General features: G+C 38.6%; 1 protein-coding gene across 2 annotated transcripts in view; it reads right to left on the bottom strand.

Annotated features, from left to right (window-relative positions):
* Nucleotides 1-16,992, bottom strand: part of ABCA12 (ATP binding cassette subfamily A member 12) — a 186,707-nt gene that overhangs the window by 124,372 nt on the left and 45,343 nt on the right. Inside the window, exon 1 of one of the 2 annotated variants that reach the window (XM_082397653.1) lies at nt 564-1,775. The exons of the other annotated variant lie outside the window; for it this stretch is intronic. Within the exon in view, the coding sequence (XP_082253779.1) occupies nt 564-636 (73 nt within the window). The 5' untranslated portion in view covers nt 637-1,775. Of the gene's footprint in view, nt 1-563; nt 1,776-16,992 lie in introns of those variants that run through there. 2 annotated transcript variants of the gene reach the window in all.

The following is a 16,992-nucleotide window of genomic DNA, read 5'->3' as shown; positions in this document are numbered from 1 at the left end:
GTCAGGGAACTAAAATCCTACATGTCGCATGGCATGGCCAAGTAAACAATAAATAAATTTAAAAAATGAAAATAAAAAATCTGGAGGAATTTTTTTCCTTGGTGGTTACTTCACATGACTTTGTTTACTTTCATTTGACTGTATATTAACTATTTTCTCCCACAATGTACATGTCTTCTTTTGTAATCAAAGTCATTATAAATGCAGCCAATCTTCCAAATACAGGAAATATTTTTGGTGTCCTCAAAATTTAACATACTAGATAAATTAATTATCCTGTACACACAACATTTTCTTCCTATTTAAAAACCAATAATAATGGTGTGAATTAATATGCAGATTTTCCCCAATATTAAAGCCACAAGTATTGTAACAGTTAATGGGTTTGTAACCTTTACTTTAACGTTTGCTTTGTAAAATATGATGATGGCATACACATGAGTCAAGATGAAAGGCAAGCTGTGAATTACAAATCTTTTCACAATTAGGTTTGATACTAAAACACTAGCTTCCTCCCTTTGGGGAATACAGAGACAATGAACTTTCAAAAAAGGCAGGTTTACCTCCCGGGAGCCTGTGCAGCCCGCCACTGCCAGGGTCCGGTGATCCAGGGACAACTTCCCCGGGAGAACGCATGGCGCGCCGTAGGCTGGTGCAACATCATGCCGGCCTCTGCCGCCGCAGGCTCGCCCTGCATCTGTACCCCTCCCTCCCCGCGAACTGAGTGAGCCAGAGCCCCCGAATCAGCTGCTCCTTAAACCCCGTCCTGTCTGAGCGAAGAACAGATGCCCTCAGGCGACCTACACGCAGAGGCGGGGCAAATCCAAAGCTGAACCCCAGGAGCTGTGCGAACAAAGAAGAGAAAGGGAAATATCTCCCAGCAGCCTCAGGAGCAGCGGATTAAATCTCCACAATCAACTTGATGTACCCTGCATCTGTGGAATACCTGAAGAGACAACGAATCAGCCCATATTGAGGAGGTGGACTTTGGGAGCAATGATATATATATATTTTTCCCTTTTTCTCTTTCTGTGAGTGTGTATGTGTATGTTTCTGGGTGTGATTTTGTCTGTATAGCTTTGCTTTTACCATTTGTCCTAGGGTAACGTCTGTCCGTTTTATGTTTTTTGGTTTTTTTTAAGTACAGTTTTTAGCACTTGTTATCACTGGTGGATTTGTTTTTTGATTTGGGTGCTCTCTTTTTCTTTTTTTTTATTACTTTAAAAAAATTTTTTTAAATAATTTTTTATTTTTTATTTTAATAACTTTATCTTCCTTCTTTCTTTCTTTTTTTCCTCCCTTTTATTCTGATCTGTGTGGATGACAGGCTCTTGGTGCTCCAGCCAGGCGTCATGGTTGTGTCATTGAGGTGGGAGAGCCAAGTTCAGGACACTCGTCCACAGGAGACCTCCCGGCTCCACGTAATATCAAATGGCGAAAATCTCCCAGAGATCTCCATCTCAACGCCGAAACCCAGCTCCACTCAACGACCAGCAACCTACAGTACTGGACACCCTTTGCCAAACAACTAGCAAGACAGGAACACAAAACCACCCATTAGCAGATAGGCTGCCTAAAATTATAATAAGGCCACAGACACCCCAAAACACACCACCAGACGTAGACCTGCCCACCAGAAAGACAAGATCCAGCCTCATCCACCAGAACACAGGCACTAGTCCCCTCTACCAGGAAGCCTACACAACTCACTGAACCAACCTTAGCCACTGGGGGCAGACACCAAAAACAATGGGAACTACGAACCTGCAGGCTGCAAAAAGGAGACTCCAAACACAGTAAGTTAAGCAAAATGAGAAGACAGAGAAACACACAGCAGATGAAGGAACAAGATAAAAACCCACCAGACCTAACAAATGAAGAGGAAATAGGCAGTCTACTTGAAAAAGAATTCAGAATAATGATAGTAAAGATGATCCAAAATCTTGGAAATAGAATGGAGAAAATAGAAGAAACGTTTAACAAGGACCTAGAAGAACTAAAGAGCAAACAAACAGTGATGAACAAAAAAAAAATGAAATTACAAATTCTCTAGATGGGATCAACAGCAGAATAACTGAGGCAGAAGAACGGATAAGTCACCTGGAAGATAAATTAGTGGAAATAACTACTGCAGAGCAGAATAAAGAAAAAAGAATGAAAAGAATTGAGGACAGTCTCAGAGACCTCTGGGACAACATTAAACACACCAACATTTGAATTATAGGGGTCCCAGAAGAAGAAGAGAAAAAGAAAGGGACTGAGAAAATATTTGAAGAGATTATAGTTGAAAATTTCCCTAATATGGGAAAGGAAATGGTTAAGTCCAGGAAGCACAGAGAGTCCCATACAGGATAAATCCAAGGAGAAACACGCCAAGACACATATTAATCAAACTATCAAAAATTAAATACAAAGAAAAAATATTAAAAGCAGCAAGGGAAAAACAACAAATAACATAAAAGGGAATCCCCATAAGGCTAACAGCTGATCTTTCAGCAGAAACTCAGCAAGCCAGAAGGGAGTGGCAGGACATCTTTAAAGTGATGAAGGGGAAACACCTACAATCAAGATTACTCTACCCAGCAAGGATCTCATTCAGATTTGACAGAGAAATTAAAACCTTTACAGACAAGCAAAAGCTGAGAGAGTTCAGCACCACCAAACCACCTTTACAACAAATGCTAAAGGAATTTCTCTAGGCAGGAAACATAAGAGAAGGAAGAGACCTACAATAACAAACCCCAAACAATTAAGAAAATGGTAATAGAAACATACATATCGATAATTACCTTAAATGTAAATGGATTAAATGCTCCAACCAAAAGACATAGACTGGATGAATGGATACAAAAACAAGATCCATATATATGTTGTCTACAAGAGACCCACTTTAGACCTAGGGACACATACAGATCGAAAGTGAGGGGATGGAAAAAGATATTCCATGCAAATGGAAATCAAAAGAAAGCTGGAGTAGCAATTCTAGTATCAGACAAAATAGACTTTAAAACAAAGACTATTACAAGAGACAAAGAAGGATACTACATAATGATCAAGGGATAAATCCAAGAAGAAGATATAACAATTGTAAATATTTATGCACCCAACATAGGAGCACCTCAATACATAAGGCAAATGCTAACAGCCATAAAAGGGGAAATCGACAGTAACACAATCATAGTAGGGGACTTTTACACCCCACTTTCACCAAGGGACAGATCATCCAAAATGAAAATAAATAAGGAAACACAAGCTTTAAATGATATATTAAACAAGATGCACTTAATTGATATTTATAGGACATTCCAGCCAAAAACAACAGAATACACTTTCTTCTCAAGTGCTCATGGAACATTCTCCAGGATAGATCATATCTTGGGTCACAAATCAAGCCTTGGTTAAGTTTAAGAAAATTGAAATCATATTAAGTATCTTTTCCGAAAACAACGCTATGAGACTAGATATCAATTACAGGGAAAAATCTATAAAAAATACAAACACTAAACAATACACTACTTAATAACCAAAAGATCACTGAAGAAATCAAAGAGGAAATAAAAAAATACCTAGAGACAAATGACAATGAAAACACGACGAGCCAAAACCTATGGGATGCAGCAAAAGCAGTTCTAAGAGGGAAGTTTATAGCAATACAATCCTACCTTAAGAAACAAGAAATATCTCAAACAAACAACCTAACCTTACACCTAAAGCAATTAGAGAAAGAAGAACAAAAACACCCCAAAGTTAGCAGAAGGAAAGAAATCATAAAGATCAGATCAGAAATAAGTGAAAAACAAATGAAGGAAACTATAGCAAAGATCAATAAAACTAAAAGCTGGTTCTTTGAAAAGATAAACAAAAATTGATAAACCATTAGCCAGACTCATCAAGGAAAAAAAGGGAGAAGACTCAAATCAATAGAATTAGAAATGAAAAGGGAGAAGTAACAATTGACGCTGCAGAAATACAAAGGATCATGAGAGATTACTGCAAGCAACTATATGCCAATAAAATGGACAACCTGGAAGAAATGGGCACATTCTTAGAAATGCACAACCTTCAGACACGGAACCAGGAAGAAATAGAAAATATGAACAGACCAATCGCAAGCACTGAAATTGAAACTGTGATTAAAAATCTTCCAACAAACAAAAGCCCAGGACCAGATGGCTTCACTAGCGAATTCTATCAAACATTTAGAGAAGAGCTAACACCTATCCTTCTCAAACTCTTCCAAAATATAGCAGAGGGAGGAACACTCCCGAACTCATTCTGAGAGGCCACCATCACCCTGATACCAAAACCAGACAAAGATGTCACAAAAAAAGAAAACTACAGGCCAATATCACTGATGAACATCGATACAAAAGTCCTCAACAAAATACCAGCAAACAGAATCCAACAGCACATTAAAAGGATCATACACCATGATCAAGTGGGGTTTATCCCAGGAATGCAAGGATTCTTCAATATATGCAAATCAATCAACGTGATACACCATATTAACAACTTGAAGGAGAAAAACCAGATGATCATCTCAATAGATGCAGAGAAAGCTTTTGACAAAATTCAACACCCATTTATGATAAAAAAACCCTCAAGAAAGTAGGCATAGAGGGAACTTACCTCAACATAATAATTGCCATATATGACAAACCCACAGCCAACATCGTCCTCAATGGTGAAAAACTGAAACCATTTCCACTAAGATCAGGAACAAGACAAGGTTGCCCACTCTCACCACTATTATTCAACATAGTTTTGGAAGTTTTAGCCACAGCAATCAGAGACGAAAAAGAAATAAAAGGAATCCAAATCGGAAAAGAAGGAGTAAAGCTGTCACTGTTTGCAGATGACATGATACTATACATAGAGAATCCTAAAGATGCTACCAGAAAACTACTAGAGCTAATCAATGAATTTGGTAAAGAAGCAGAATACAAAGTTAATGCACAGAAATCTCTTGCATTCCTATATCCTAATGATGAAAAATCTGAAAGTGAAATTAAGAAAACACTCCCATTTACCACTGCAACAAAAATAATAAAATACCTAGGAAGAAACCTACTTAAGGAGACAAAAGAGCTGTATGCAGAAAATTATAAGACACTGATGAAAGAAATTAAAGATGATACAAACAGATGGAGAGATATACCATGTTCTTGGATTGGAAGAATCAACATTGTGAAAATGACCATACTACCCAAAGCAATCTACAGATTCAATGCAACCCCTAACAAACTACCACTGGCATTTTTCACAGAACTAGAACAAAAAAATTCACAATTTGTATGGAAACACAAAAGATCCCGAATAGCCAAAGCAGTCTTGTGAAAGAAAAACGGAGCTGGAGGAATCAGGCTCCCTGACTTCAGACTATACTACAAAGCTACAGTAATCAAGACAGTATGCTACTGGCACAAAAACAGAAATATAGATCAATGGAACAGGATAGAAAGCCCAGAGATAAACCCACACACATATGGTCACCTTCTCTTTGATAAAGGAGGCAAGCATATACAGTGGAGAAAAGACAGCCTCTTCAATAAGTGGTGCTGGGAAAACTGGACAGGTACATGTAAAAGTATGAAATTAGAACAGTCCCTAACACCATACACAAAAATAAACTCAAAATGGATTAGAGACCTAAATGTAAGACTGGACACTATTAAACTTTTAGAGGAAAACATAGGCAGAACACTCTATGACATAAATCACAGCAAGATCCTTTTTGACCCACCTCCTAGAGAAATGGAAATAAAAACAAAAATAAATGGGACCTAATGAAACTTAAAAGCTTTTGCACAGCAAAGGAAACCATAAACAAGACCAAAAGACAACCCTCAGAATGGGAGAAAATATTTGCCAATGAAGCAACTGACAAAGGATTAATCTCCAAAATTTACAAGCAGCTCAGGCAGCTCAGTATCAAAAAAACAAACAACCAAATCCCAATATGGGCAGAAGTCCTAAATAGACATTTCTCCAAAGAAGATATACAGATTGTCAACAAACACATGAAAGAATGCTCAACATCATTAATCATTAGAGAAATGCAAATCAAAACTACAATGAGATATCATCTCACACCGGTCAGAATGGCCATCATCGAAAAATCTACAAACCATAAATGCTGGAGAGGGTGTGGAGAAAAAGGAACCCTCTTGCACTGTTGGTGAGAATGTAAACTGATACAGCCACTATGGAGAACAGTATGGAGGTTCCTTAAAAAACTAAAAATAGAACTACCATACGACCCAGCAATCCCACTACTGGGCATATACCCTGAGAAAACCATAATTCAAAAAGAGTCATGTACCACAATGTTCACTGCAGCTCTATTTACAATAGCCAGGACATGGAAGCACCCTAAGTGTCCATCGACAGATGAATGGATAAAGAAGATATGGCACATATACACAATGGAATATTACTCAGCCATAAAAAGAAATGAAATTGAGTTATTTGCAGTGAGGTGGATGGACCTAGAGTCTGTCATACAGAGTGAAGTAAGTCAGAAAGAGAAAAACAAATACCGTATGCTAACACATATATATGGAATCTAAAAAACAACAAAGAAAATGGTCTTGAAGAACCTAGGGGCAAGACGGGAATAAACACGCAGACCTACTAGAGAATGGACTTGAGGATACGGGGAGGGGGAAGGGTAAGCTGGGACAAAGTGAGATAGTGGCATGGACATATATACACTGTCAAATGTAAAACACATATCTAGTTGGAAGCAGCTGCATAGCACAGGGAGATCAGCTCGGTGCTTTGTGACCACCTAGAGGGGTGGGATAGGGAGGGTGGGAGGGAGGGAGATGCAAGAGGGAAGAGATATGGGGATATATGTATATGTATAACTGATTCACTTTGTTATAAAGCAGAAACTAACACACCATTGTAAAGCAATTATACTCCAATAAGGATGTTAAAAACATAAAATAAAATAATAAATAAATAAATAAAAATAAAAAATTAAATTAAATTAAAACGGCAGGTTTAGAAAAAATGAGGGTAATTCCAAACCAAAGACTGCAGAGTAAAACCTTAACTTCCTCATGAATCTGTTAAAAAGATTGTCGGTACAGATATGTTTTTATTATAAAAAGAAAGAAGAAAAAAATAGTAAGAGCAACATGGCTAAGTATGCACTATTAGTAGAATGAAGAATAAATAGAAATTTAATCTAAGTAACTGAAATGCAGATCTACATAAAAAAATAAAATTGAAAATAAAAAGGAAGGGATAATAGGAAAGTTGGCCAGAAAAAAAGTAAAGAGAAAAAAAAAAATGAAACAGAGAGAAAGATTGGAAGATGCTATACTGTTGACTTTGAAGATTGAGCAAAGAGCCAAAAGCCAAGGAAAATGGGCAACCTCTAGAAGCCAGAAAACAGATCCTCCTAGAGCCTCCGGAAGAAATGCAGCCCTGCCAACACCTTAATTTTTAACTCACTAAGACTAAATTTTGGGCTTCTGAACTCCAGAATCATAAATTAATAAGTTGGTGTTGTTTTTAAGTCACAAAGTTTGTGGTAATCTGTTACAGCAGCTGTAGTTGTCAAAACTAACACATATGATAACACCAGTATGAATTAAAGTTTCGAAAATTCAAAAGAAATTGGAAAGACCTTAAATCCATCAGACTATTCACTACTACCTTCTAAGAAGCTTCTTTTTCTGAACCCAGAAAGACCTGTGTCTCTCCTAATATTAAATAAGTGAAAATTGCAGTGAATCTTCAATGTTTTCACTGTGGCGCAGTTCCTTGAACAAGCTCAGAGCAGCAAATTACCTGTTAGCATTTCACGTCACCCCTCTATAACAAAATTCTGCCACAGTGACCTGCATACAGCAAGACCTTTATAGTTCTGCAGTGGAATTTCACCATTAATGGTAAGTCACCCTTTTACACAGATTCCACCTGGATCCACTAACTCAGGGTATGGGTCTGCAAGTGGGCTTCTTCCTAGTCCATCTCAAACACTTGCAGGGGGTCGTTTGAATGGAAGGCAGATAGAAACAGATGACCCCTTTGCTCTATACCACTCATCAAGCTGATGGCGTGACTAGGCCAGTGCTGAAAACAATGGCAGCTCAGGAGAAGCCATATCGCAACAGGAAGGAAGGAAAAGAAGGGAAAATATGTCACGGGAAGAAAGTCTAGGAAGAGGTGGCACATTACATCCAGTTTTACTTACTCTGGCACTAATTACAATTTGAAAATTATTAAAGAAAAATTTGAAAGAATTTAAACCCACAACATTCTTTGCTATGGTTAACAACAGATATGCTTATTTTACAGGAAAATTCATCAAGGAATTTCTTTAGAAATAAGATCCCATGGTGTTTAAAAAGTATACAGTCCATGTTTTGCAGTTTTTTTGATAACTGATATTAAATTTGTTACAATGGGTTCATGAAAAAGAGGAACTGGTTGCGGTATGTACAAGTTTAAGTTAACACAGCATCATGCAGAATATGAACTGTCTGCATTATTTATTTTACCATCACTTTTTAACCAAGAACCATACATCATTAAAATAAGAAAGCAACAACAATAACACTGACTTATCAAGCATCTACTGTATTCCATGTATGTCATTCATCCTTCTTTGATATCCACAGTATACTTTCTCATGCACATCAACTTGTCACAAAATCTGGAAATCCTCTAGAACTAACAAGTCAGAATGAAATAGATTTAAACTGTATTGTAGCTTTCTTGTGAAAAAAAATGAAATTTTCAATCTTCTGCCCATCTTAGCTATGTGTACAAGGAAGTAACTACTCAGAGCAATGGTGGAATCCAACCATCCATCACATGTTTTGAAGAGCTGCTACTTCTAAACTGAACTCATTCTACTCTGAAGGTGTCTCTGGCACTTTCAGGCTCCAAAATTATGTTTGTCTTTATATTCCTAAATGCTAGGATGCTGGAAAAAGAGTCACATTTCTCTATCCTTCATAGAACTTCTGTGCAGCGAGCATGGAGCATGCAAAGTTAAAGCTAATAATTGGTGGCCCATGTTCACAGCCAGAGCACAGATTTAAGGATACATGTAGAGGAAGATGATAAATGTGCAAACTATGGCACCACTTGTAGGTGAAAAACCAGATCTCAGGGTCTTGGGATGGAGTGTGAGGCAGAATAAAGTCCTTGGTATCACGAGTCCCCAAAATCTCTCACTCAGGACAACATTCATACCCATCTCCAGGAAGAAAGCTATTGAAGAACTTGCCATTTCGCAGGGAAACTGGAGCCCCAAGACTCCAGCAGAGTCTGGGAGTGAGGTGGGGTGGGTAGTAAGCAAAATTTCAAGCCACTTATGCCAGGCATCGGCAGTGAGGTGGGAAGAGGGTAGAGTCCCGTAAGATGGATGCAGTCAACATTATTGACACAGCCCAGTAACACTGACAGAGTCCAACGGTATTCCAGGGAGTGGATTCAAACCAAACTATAAAACATTTTTAGTAGTAAACCACCACTTAACTAAGCTTTTGACTAAATCAAATTTAGTTTTCATCATTTTAAGAATGAAACTGGCATTATAAAAAGATCCAGTTTAAGAATTTTCAATAAGATACTTTGTAAAGAATTATGATATCAACCTATACCTCTGTGTTTACCTAGAAGGGGGATCAAGTTTGATTTTCCTTTCCCTTTCTGCACGAATGTCCTTATTCAGTACAACATTAGGGTGACATGACATTAAAATGACAGCAGTAGCTCTCAAAGTGCAGTGCCTGGCTAAACAGCACCAGCGTCACCTGGAAACTTATTAGAAATGAAAATGTGAGATCTACTTCGTAAAAAACTTTGGGGATGGGGTTCAGTAATCTTTATTTTAACAAGCCCTCCAGGTAATTCTGATGCACACTGAAGTTTGAGAACAACGGGATTAGACTGCAAACTTTTCCATACGAGTTAGACAGTAAATATTTTATGGTGTGGGCCATACTGTCTCCATCACAATTACCCAACCCTGCCATTGTAGCATGAAAGCAGCCATAGACAATGTGTACATCAATGGGCCTGCTTGTATTCCAATAAAACTTAATTTATAAAAAAGGCAATGGACTGGATTTGGTCCACAGGCTGTAGTTTGCTGACCCCCAGGAAGATAACCTCTTACACATGTCCCTCTCCCTCTCCTGCCTCGTTCATTTCTTGTTTTCACCTGACCTCCATCCTTCTTTTCCTTTTCCCTTATCTCATCTAATCTACTTACTATTCTCTCTTCTCTATTTCTTAATCTTCTGTTCTTTCCTTTCCACTTGCCACCTTCTTCTTTCCATTTCTTCTCTTCTCTCCTCCTCCTGCCGCTCCCCTTTCTCTCACCTGCCTCTCTATCTCATTACTCATTGATATAGCCAAGAAGGCACATTTCTCCCAACGTCCTCTCTTATTCTTTTTTTTCTTTTTCACCACTACAGAAGCATTTTTGCCCACTTCCATAATAAATTCAGGAGCTTTTTGCTCATTGGCACTATCTACAGAAGTACTATTTTCTACTCACTGTATTTTTAAAGAAAGAAATGTCACAGTCTTTTTGGTAATGAAGCCACTTCCATTTGACATCATTAGGCTCAGAAAGCATTCTGTAGGCTCCCTTGGTGACATCTGTAAATATTATAATAATGGTAGAATTGGAGAACTTCCACTGTGTTTCTTTGTGTTTTTCTCGAAGCAGGTCAGAACCCAACCTAGGTGGTATTTTTGTGTTTCCAGGTGAAAGGAATTTGTTCTTTACCCTAGTGAAGAGATGAATGATAAATCTTGGAAGAAAATTCTGACTTTTTAAAATATGGAGTTATTCATATGGAGTTATTCATTTGAGGAGTTATATTTTTCTTAACTTTTTGGACATAGGGTCGGGTCACATTTGCAGAAAAAGTATCAGGCCTTCTAATCAGGCAAATGATAAGTCGCCTTGTGAAACACCATGGCAAGAATCTGTCACCATGACAAGCACACAAAATGAGACAAGTATATCTGGAAACATTACCTGCAAACAATCAGATAACAATCAGATAATGAATAAAGAAAATATGGGAAAGGAAATGAATCTCAGAAGTATATCTGTAATAATTTATTAAAGTAAGTCCTTTTATTCTTCTAATTTTTGAGCAAATTTCCTTCTCAACTACATTTTTAAAGAGATAATTAAAATTATGAATGACATAAACCTTACCTTTCAAATTATCATGAACCACAGGACTGTCCTTGTTCTAGTACAAATGCACTTTCCATTTGGAAGATCAGGCTGTTCCCTGAGGAGAGCTGTCTTGTTCCCCTGCCCATCGCGAGGTAAAATCAAATACACTAGCTCTTCCTGACTTCACTCCCTCTGAAAAGCGGCTTTTTTTTTAACCTTGGTAGCCCAGAGAGACCTTAGCTTAGGATTAAATACTGATATGACTGTGAATCTTCAGATAGAGACATTAGCTCAATAAACCTGCACTTTCTGAGAGACTAAAGAATAAGCTATTTGAAAGAAAGAAAAATTCTTACATATTTTTTAGCACAATGCTTGACACACTGTAAGCAATAATTAATTATATTAATAAATGAATCAATGAAGAGATGAAACCCTGAGGGTTACAGTGAGACAGCATGATTTAGGATTTTAACATAATATACATCTTTATCTTTATTATTTGTAAGACAAAGTTTCAAATTTTATCCCCAAATTATAGTAAGTTCAATGGATAACAATGGATATAGTAAGTTCAATGGATAATAAGTACAAAGGATAACATTGCATTATATTCATGTTCCTTATAAAAGTGGAGAGATTGATATTGATGAATGAAATCAATAACATTTATCATTACAGGCTCTTTAGTTCTTGGTTTCTCTGAAAACCTAGCTAGTACACACTGAAAAACATCAACCACTGAGTTTATTATCCACAAAGTGAATCCATCCATCATCTATTGAATAAATATTTACTGAACAGATACTGTGTGTCTGTGGTGCTAAGTAAGGTTCATTCTTCTATTAAATTTTCTTTCATTTAAACATTTTTAAAATGTAACTCTGGGTTATTAGTGTGTGTGTGTGTGTGTGTGTGTGTGTGTGTGTATCTGTGTGTGACTGTGTTTGAGAGAGATAAGGCAAGTGAGTGCCTGCTTTCAAAGCTCATCATACTTTTATTAAACAAAATGCATATAGAAGTCATTTGTTTTCATGAATCGTCAGAAATTTTATGTATAAAATATAATTTAAAATAAATAGTAAAACGTTGGCTTAAAAAAACTTCATATTTTGAGAGAATTAAACAATTATCATTTCATGTGAACCCCATGACAGTCCTATAGGATAGGCAGGGCAAGTGTACACCTATTTTGCAGATAACCGCAGAAAGATCAAACAATTTGCTCAAGGTTACATGAAAAGCAAAATGCCAGGGATGGATCTAGAACAACATGATATATGACAATAATGAAAATAACATTTTTTTCAGCTAAGTTTCAGTATATCTTGGAGTGAACAGACTGAGAATTTGAAAAACAGGTACCACCTCTGGTTTTGCTGTTGATTCACTGAATCCCCAGGGGTAAATTAACCTCTTTATATCTCTATTTCCACATCTAGCTAATTGAGGATAATGGGCCTTGCCACCTCACAGGGCAACAAGAGAGATTAACTAAAGCTTGTGTAACATGCTTTAGCCCTTGTGTAAGGGCTAAAGTGAAACTGGGTATACATGGTATGACTGTGCTGATTGGTCATATCAAAATTGAAGCATTGAAGAGGAAAGGCCACACAGAATTATGAGTTACCATTGCTCACCAGACTGCTGTTGCAACATCTGTCTAATTCACATGCAGTGGCTGGGGCTCTGCTGCTCTATGTGGTCTCCCATCTCTGTGCCTTAAACCAATGAATGGCTAGGATGATTGCATGACGTGTTTCTCTCCCTAGTAATTCATAATGTGTACCTGTATCAACTGGTGTAGTGCTTCAGTTACTGCGTGCTCAGTGGGTGTGGTGCCATGACACATTCTCCCCAGGCAAGTCTTGCTTCATAGCATAGGTGCTTTTCCAAGTTCAAACCCATTGGCAAAATGTAGACAGTTTCTGGCAGTGAGGTCTGAGGCACAATGACTGCTCCTTAAAGCGGTGGGTAAGGAGGTACTGTATACTCAAAAGGTTGGCATCTGTATATGTTTAATGGCTAGAGCCACAGAGAACAAGAACAAACCTTGGGTCATTGAGATGGTGTTTTTTTTAACATCTTTATTGGAGTATAATTGCTTTACAATGGTGTGTTAGTTTCTGCTTTATAACAAAGTGAATCAGTTATACATATACATATATCCCCATATCTCTTCCCTCTTGCATCTCCCTCCCTCCCACCCTCCCTATCCCACCCCTCTAGGTGGTCACAAAGTACAGAGCTGATCTCCCTGTGCTATGCGGTTGCTTCCCACTAGCTATCTATTTTACATTTGGTAGTGTATATATGTCCATGCCACTCTCTCACCCTGTCACATCTTACCCCTCCCCCTCCCCATATCCTCAAGTCCATTCTCTAGTAAGTCTGTGTCTTTATTCCCGTCTTGCCACTAGGTTCTTCATGACCTTTTTTTTTTTTTCCCCCTTATATTCCATATATATGTGTTAGCATACTGTATTTGTTTTTCTCTTTCTGACTTACTTCACTCTGTATGACAGACTCTAACTCCATCCACCTCACTATGAATAACTCAATTTCGTTTCTTTTTATGGCTGAGTAATATTCCATTGTGTATATGTGCCACATCTTCTTTATCCATTCATCCGATGATGGACACTTAGGTTGCTTCCATGTCCTGGCTATTGTAAATAGAGCTGCAATGAACATTTTGGTACATGACTCTTTTTGAATTATGGTTTTCTCAGGGTATATGCCCAGTAGTGGGATTGCTGGGTCATATGTGGTAGTTCTATTTTTAGTTTTTTAAGGAACCGCCATACTGTTCTCCATAGTGGCTGTATCAATTTACATTCACACCAACAGTGCAAGAGGGTTGCCTTTTCTCCACACCCTCTCCAGCATTTATTGTTTCTAGAGTTTATTTTTTTTATTTTTTTTATTTTTGACTGTGTTGGGTCTTCGTTTCTGTGCGAGGGCTTTTCTCTAGTTGCGGCAAGCGGGGGCCACTCTTCATCATGGTGCGCGGGCCTTTCACTGTCACGGCCTCTCTCGTTACGGAGCACAGGCTCCAGACGCGCAGGCTCAGTAATTGTGGCTCACGGGCCCATTTGCTCCGTGGCATATGGGATCTTCCCGGACCAGGGCTCGAACCCGTGTCCCCTGCATTGGCAGGCAGATTCTCAACCACTGCACCACCAGGGAAGCCCTGTTTCTAGATTTTTTGATGATGGCCATTCTGACCGGTGTGAGATGATACCTCATTTTAGTTTTGATTTGCATTTCTCTAATGATTAATGATGTTGAGCATTCTTTCATGTGTTTGTTGGCAATCTGTATATCTTCTTTGGAGAAATGTCTATTTAGGTCTTCTGCCCATTTTTGGATTGGGTTGTTTGTTTTTTTGTTATTGAGCTGCATGAGCTGCTTGTAAATTTTGGAGATCAATCCTTTGTCAGTTGCTTCATTTGCAAATATTTTCTCCCATTCTGAGGGTTGTCTTTTGGTCTTGTTTATGGTTTCCTTTGCTGTGCAAAAGCTTTTAAGTTTCATTAGGTCCCATTTGTTTATTTTTGTTTTTATTTCCATTTCTCTAGGAGGTGGGTCAAAAAGGATCTTGCTGTGATTTATGTCATAGAGTGTTCTGCCTATGTTTTCCTCTAAGAGTTTGATAGTGTCTGGCCTTACATTTAGCTACCACTGGCATTTTTCACAGAACTAGAACAAAGAATTTCACAATTTGTATGGAAACACAAAAGATCCCGAATAGCCAAAGCAATCTTGAGAACAAAAAATGGAGCTGGAGGAATCAGGCTCCCTGACTTCAGACTATACTACAAAGCTACAGTAATCAAGACAGTATGCTACTGGCACAAAAACAGAAATATAGATCAATGGAACAGGATAGAAAGCCCAGAGATAAACCCACACACATATGGTCACCTTCTCTTTGATAAAGGAGGCAAGCATATACAGTGGAGAAAAGACAGCCTCTTCAACAAGTGGTGCTGGGAAAACTGGACAGGCACATGTAAAAGTATGAAATTAGAACACTCCCTAACACCATACACAAAAATAAACTCGAGATGGTGTTCTTCATGCTGGGATCCTTCCCACATCTCCCACATCGCTTGGAGTTGCTTCCAAGTATCACAGTCAACAGATTTTGAAAGGTGCAAAAAGTGTCCCTGTGGGGATAATTTTGGGCTCTGGCTATGACACTGCAGGTGTGAGAGGAAGTGGGGAAAGATTCCTGCCTGCTTTATGTCTTTGGCTTATTACTATTATTATTTTTTAAAATTTTATTTATTTTTGGCTGCGTTGGGTCTTCGTTGCTGCACACGGGCTTTCTCTAGCTGGGATGAGTGGGGGCTACTCTTTGTTGCAGTGCACGGGCTTCTCATTGTGGTGGCTTCTCTTGTTGTGGAGCACGGGCTCTAGGCTCCCGGGTTTCAGTAGTTGCAGCACGCTGGCTCAGTAGTTGTAGCTCGCAGGCTTTAGAGAGCAGGCTCAGTAGTTGTGGTGCACAGGCTTAGTTGTTCTGTGGCACGTGGGATCTTCCCAGACCAAGGATCGGACCCGTGTCCCCTGCACTGGCAGGCTGCACCACCAGGGAAGTCCCCTATTATTTTTTTTTTTAACATCTTTATTGGAGTATAATTGCTTTACAATGGTGTGTTAGTTTGTGCTTTATGACAAAGTGAATCAGCTATACATATACATATATCCCCCATATCTCCTCCCTCTTGCGTCTACCTCCTACCCTGTTTTTTAAGATAGGAGGGTGAGGCAGTTTGGACTTGGGACATTGCTATCTCTTTGGATGTTATCTCTTTGATCCTAAAAGTACACACTTGAATCGATGGTCACCCCAAACGGCTCCATAATCCACCTGACTAAGTTTCCGGAACAGATTGTGCTGCTCTCCTTTCTGAATATTAAGGAGATCCTGCTGGGTGATGAGTTCCAAAGGGTATGGTCCAATCTATTCAAATTGTAAACAAAATGGTTTGATTCAAGGCTAGGAGACATAACAGGAACACATACATGCTAGGTAATAATCTGCCACATGGACTGAATCTGGAGAAATTCAAAAGCAGGAATCTCCACTAATACTATTCAAAATATTCCCACTTGGCAAAGAATGTTGAGTTCTACAGCTCATCTTGGGGTCTGTTCATCCTGTTAGACAGGGTCTAATGGTAACCAATATTTTGCTTTTCTGAAGCTTGTTTTTTAGGAAGAGAGATTCACAATTGCATTTTAAAAATCTCCCTGCCATGGCCATTCAGAAACAGAATCTTGGCAACTGTTTTATTTCCTTCTAAATTAAAGTTAAAAGAAAAATGAATCCTACATCCTCATTTCCTTGCAGGACATTCTTCCTATAAAACTTATTTTCCTAATTCTCCTTGGATGTGGCTGACCAGGAGAGGGCCCTCTGGCCTCGGGGCAGGGCTAAAGTGAAACTGGGTATACATGGTATGACTGTGCTGATTGGTCATATCAAAAAGACCTGGTACCGGTGGGTTGAGAGCCAGTGTGCTGAGCCCCATCCATTGCAGCCCCTCCTCTGATACAATTCCCCCTCCCACAGATCCAGCAATATCAGTTAACATGTAGCAAAAAGAGGGAGTACTCTGGAGGAGTGATACTTCCTCCAGTGCCACCACATCTGTTCTGATTTGTGCAAGAAGTGCTATGCTAATTGTTAACTACATTGCGTATCAACCGGGTATTTAAGTAGTTAACTCACAAAGCCTGCACTGGGAGAGTGAACTGAGGAATTAATTCCTCTCCCATTACGGAGGGTCTCCAATGTGATGTTGGGGATTGGGGGA

Source organism: Balaenoptera borealis, assembly GCF_965194805.1.
Source record: "Balaenoptera borealis genome assembly, chromosome: 6".
NCBI lineage: Eukaryota > Metazoa > Chordata > Mammalia > Artiodactyla > Balaenopteridae > Balaenoptera > Balaenoptera borealis.
The sequence above is the reverse complement of the archived record's forward strand: the minus strand, read 5'-3'. Positions and strand labels throughout refer to the sequence as shown.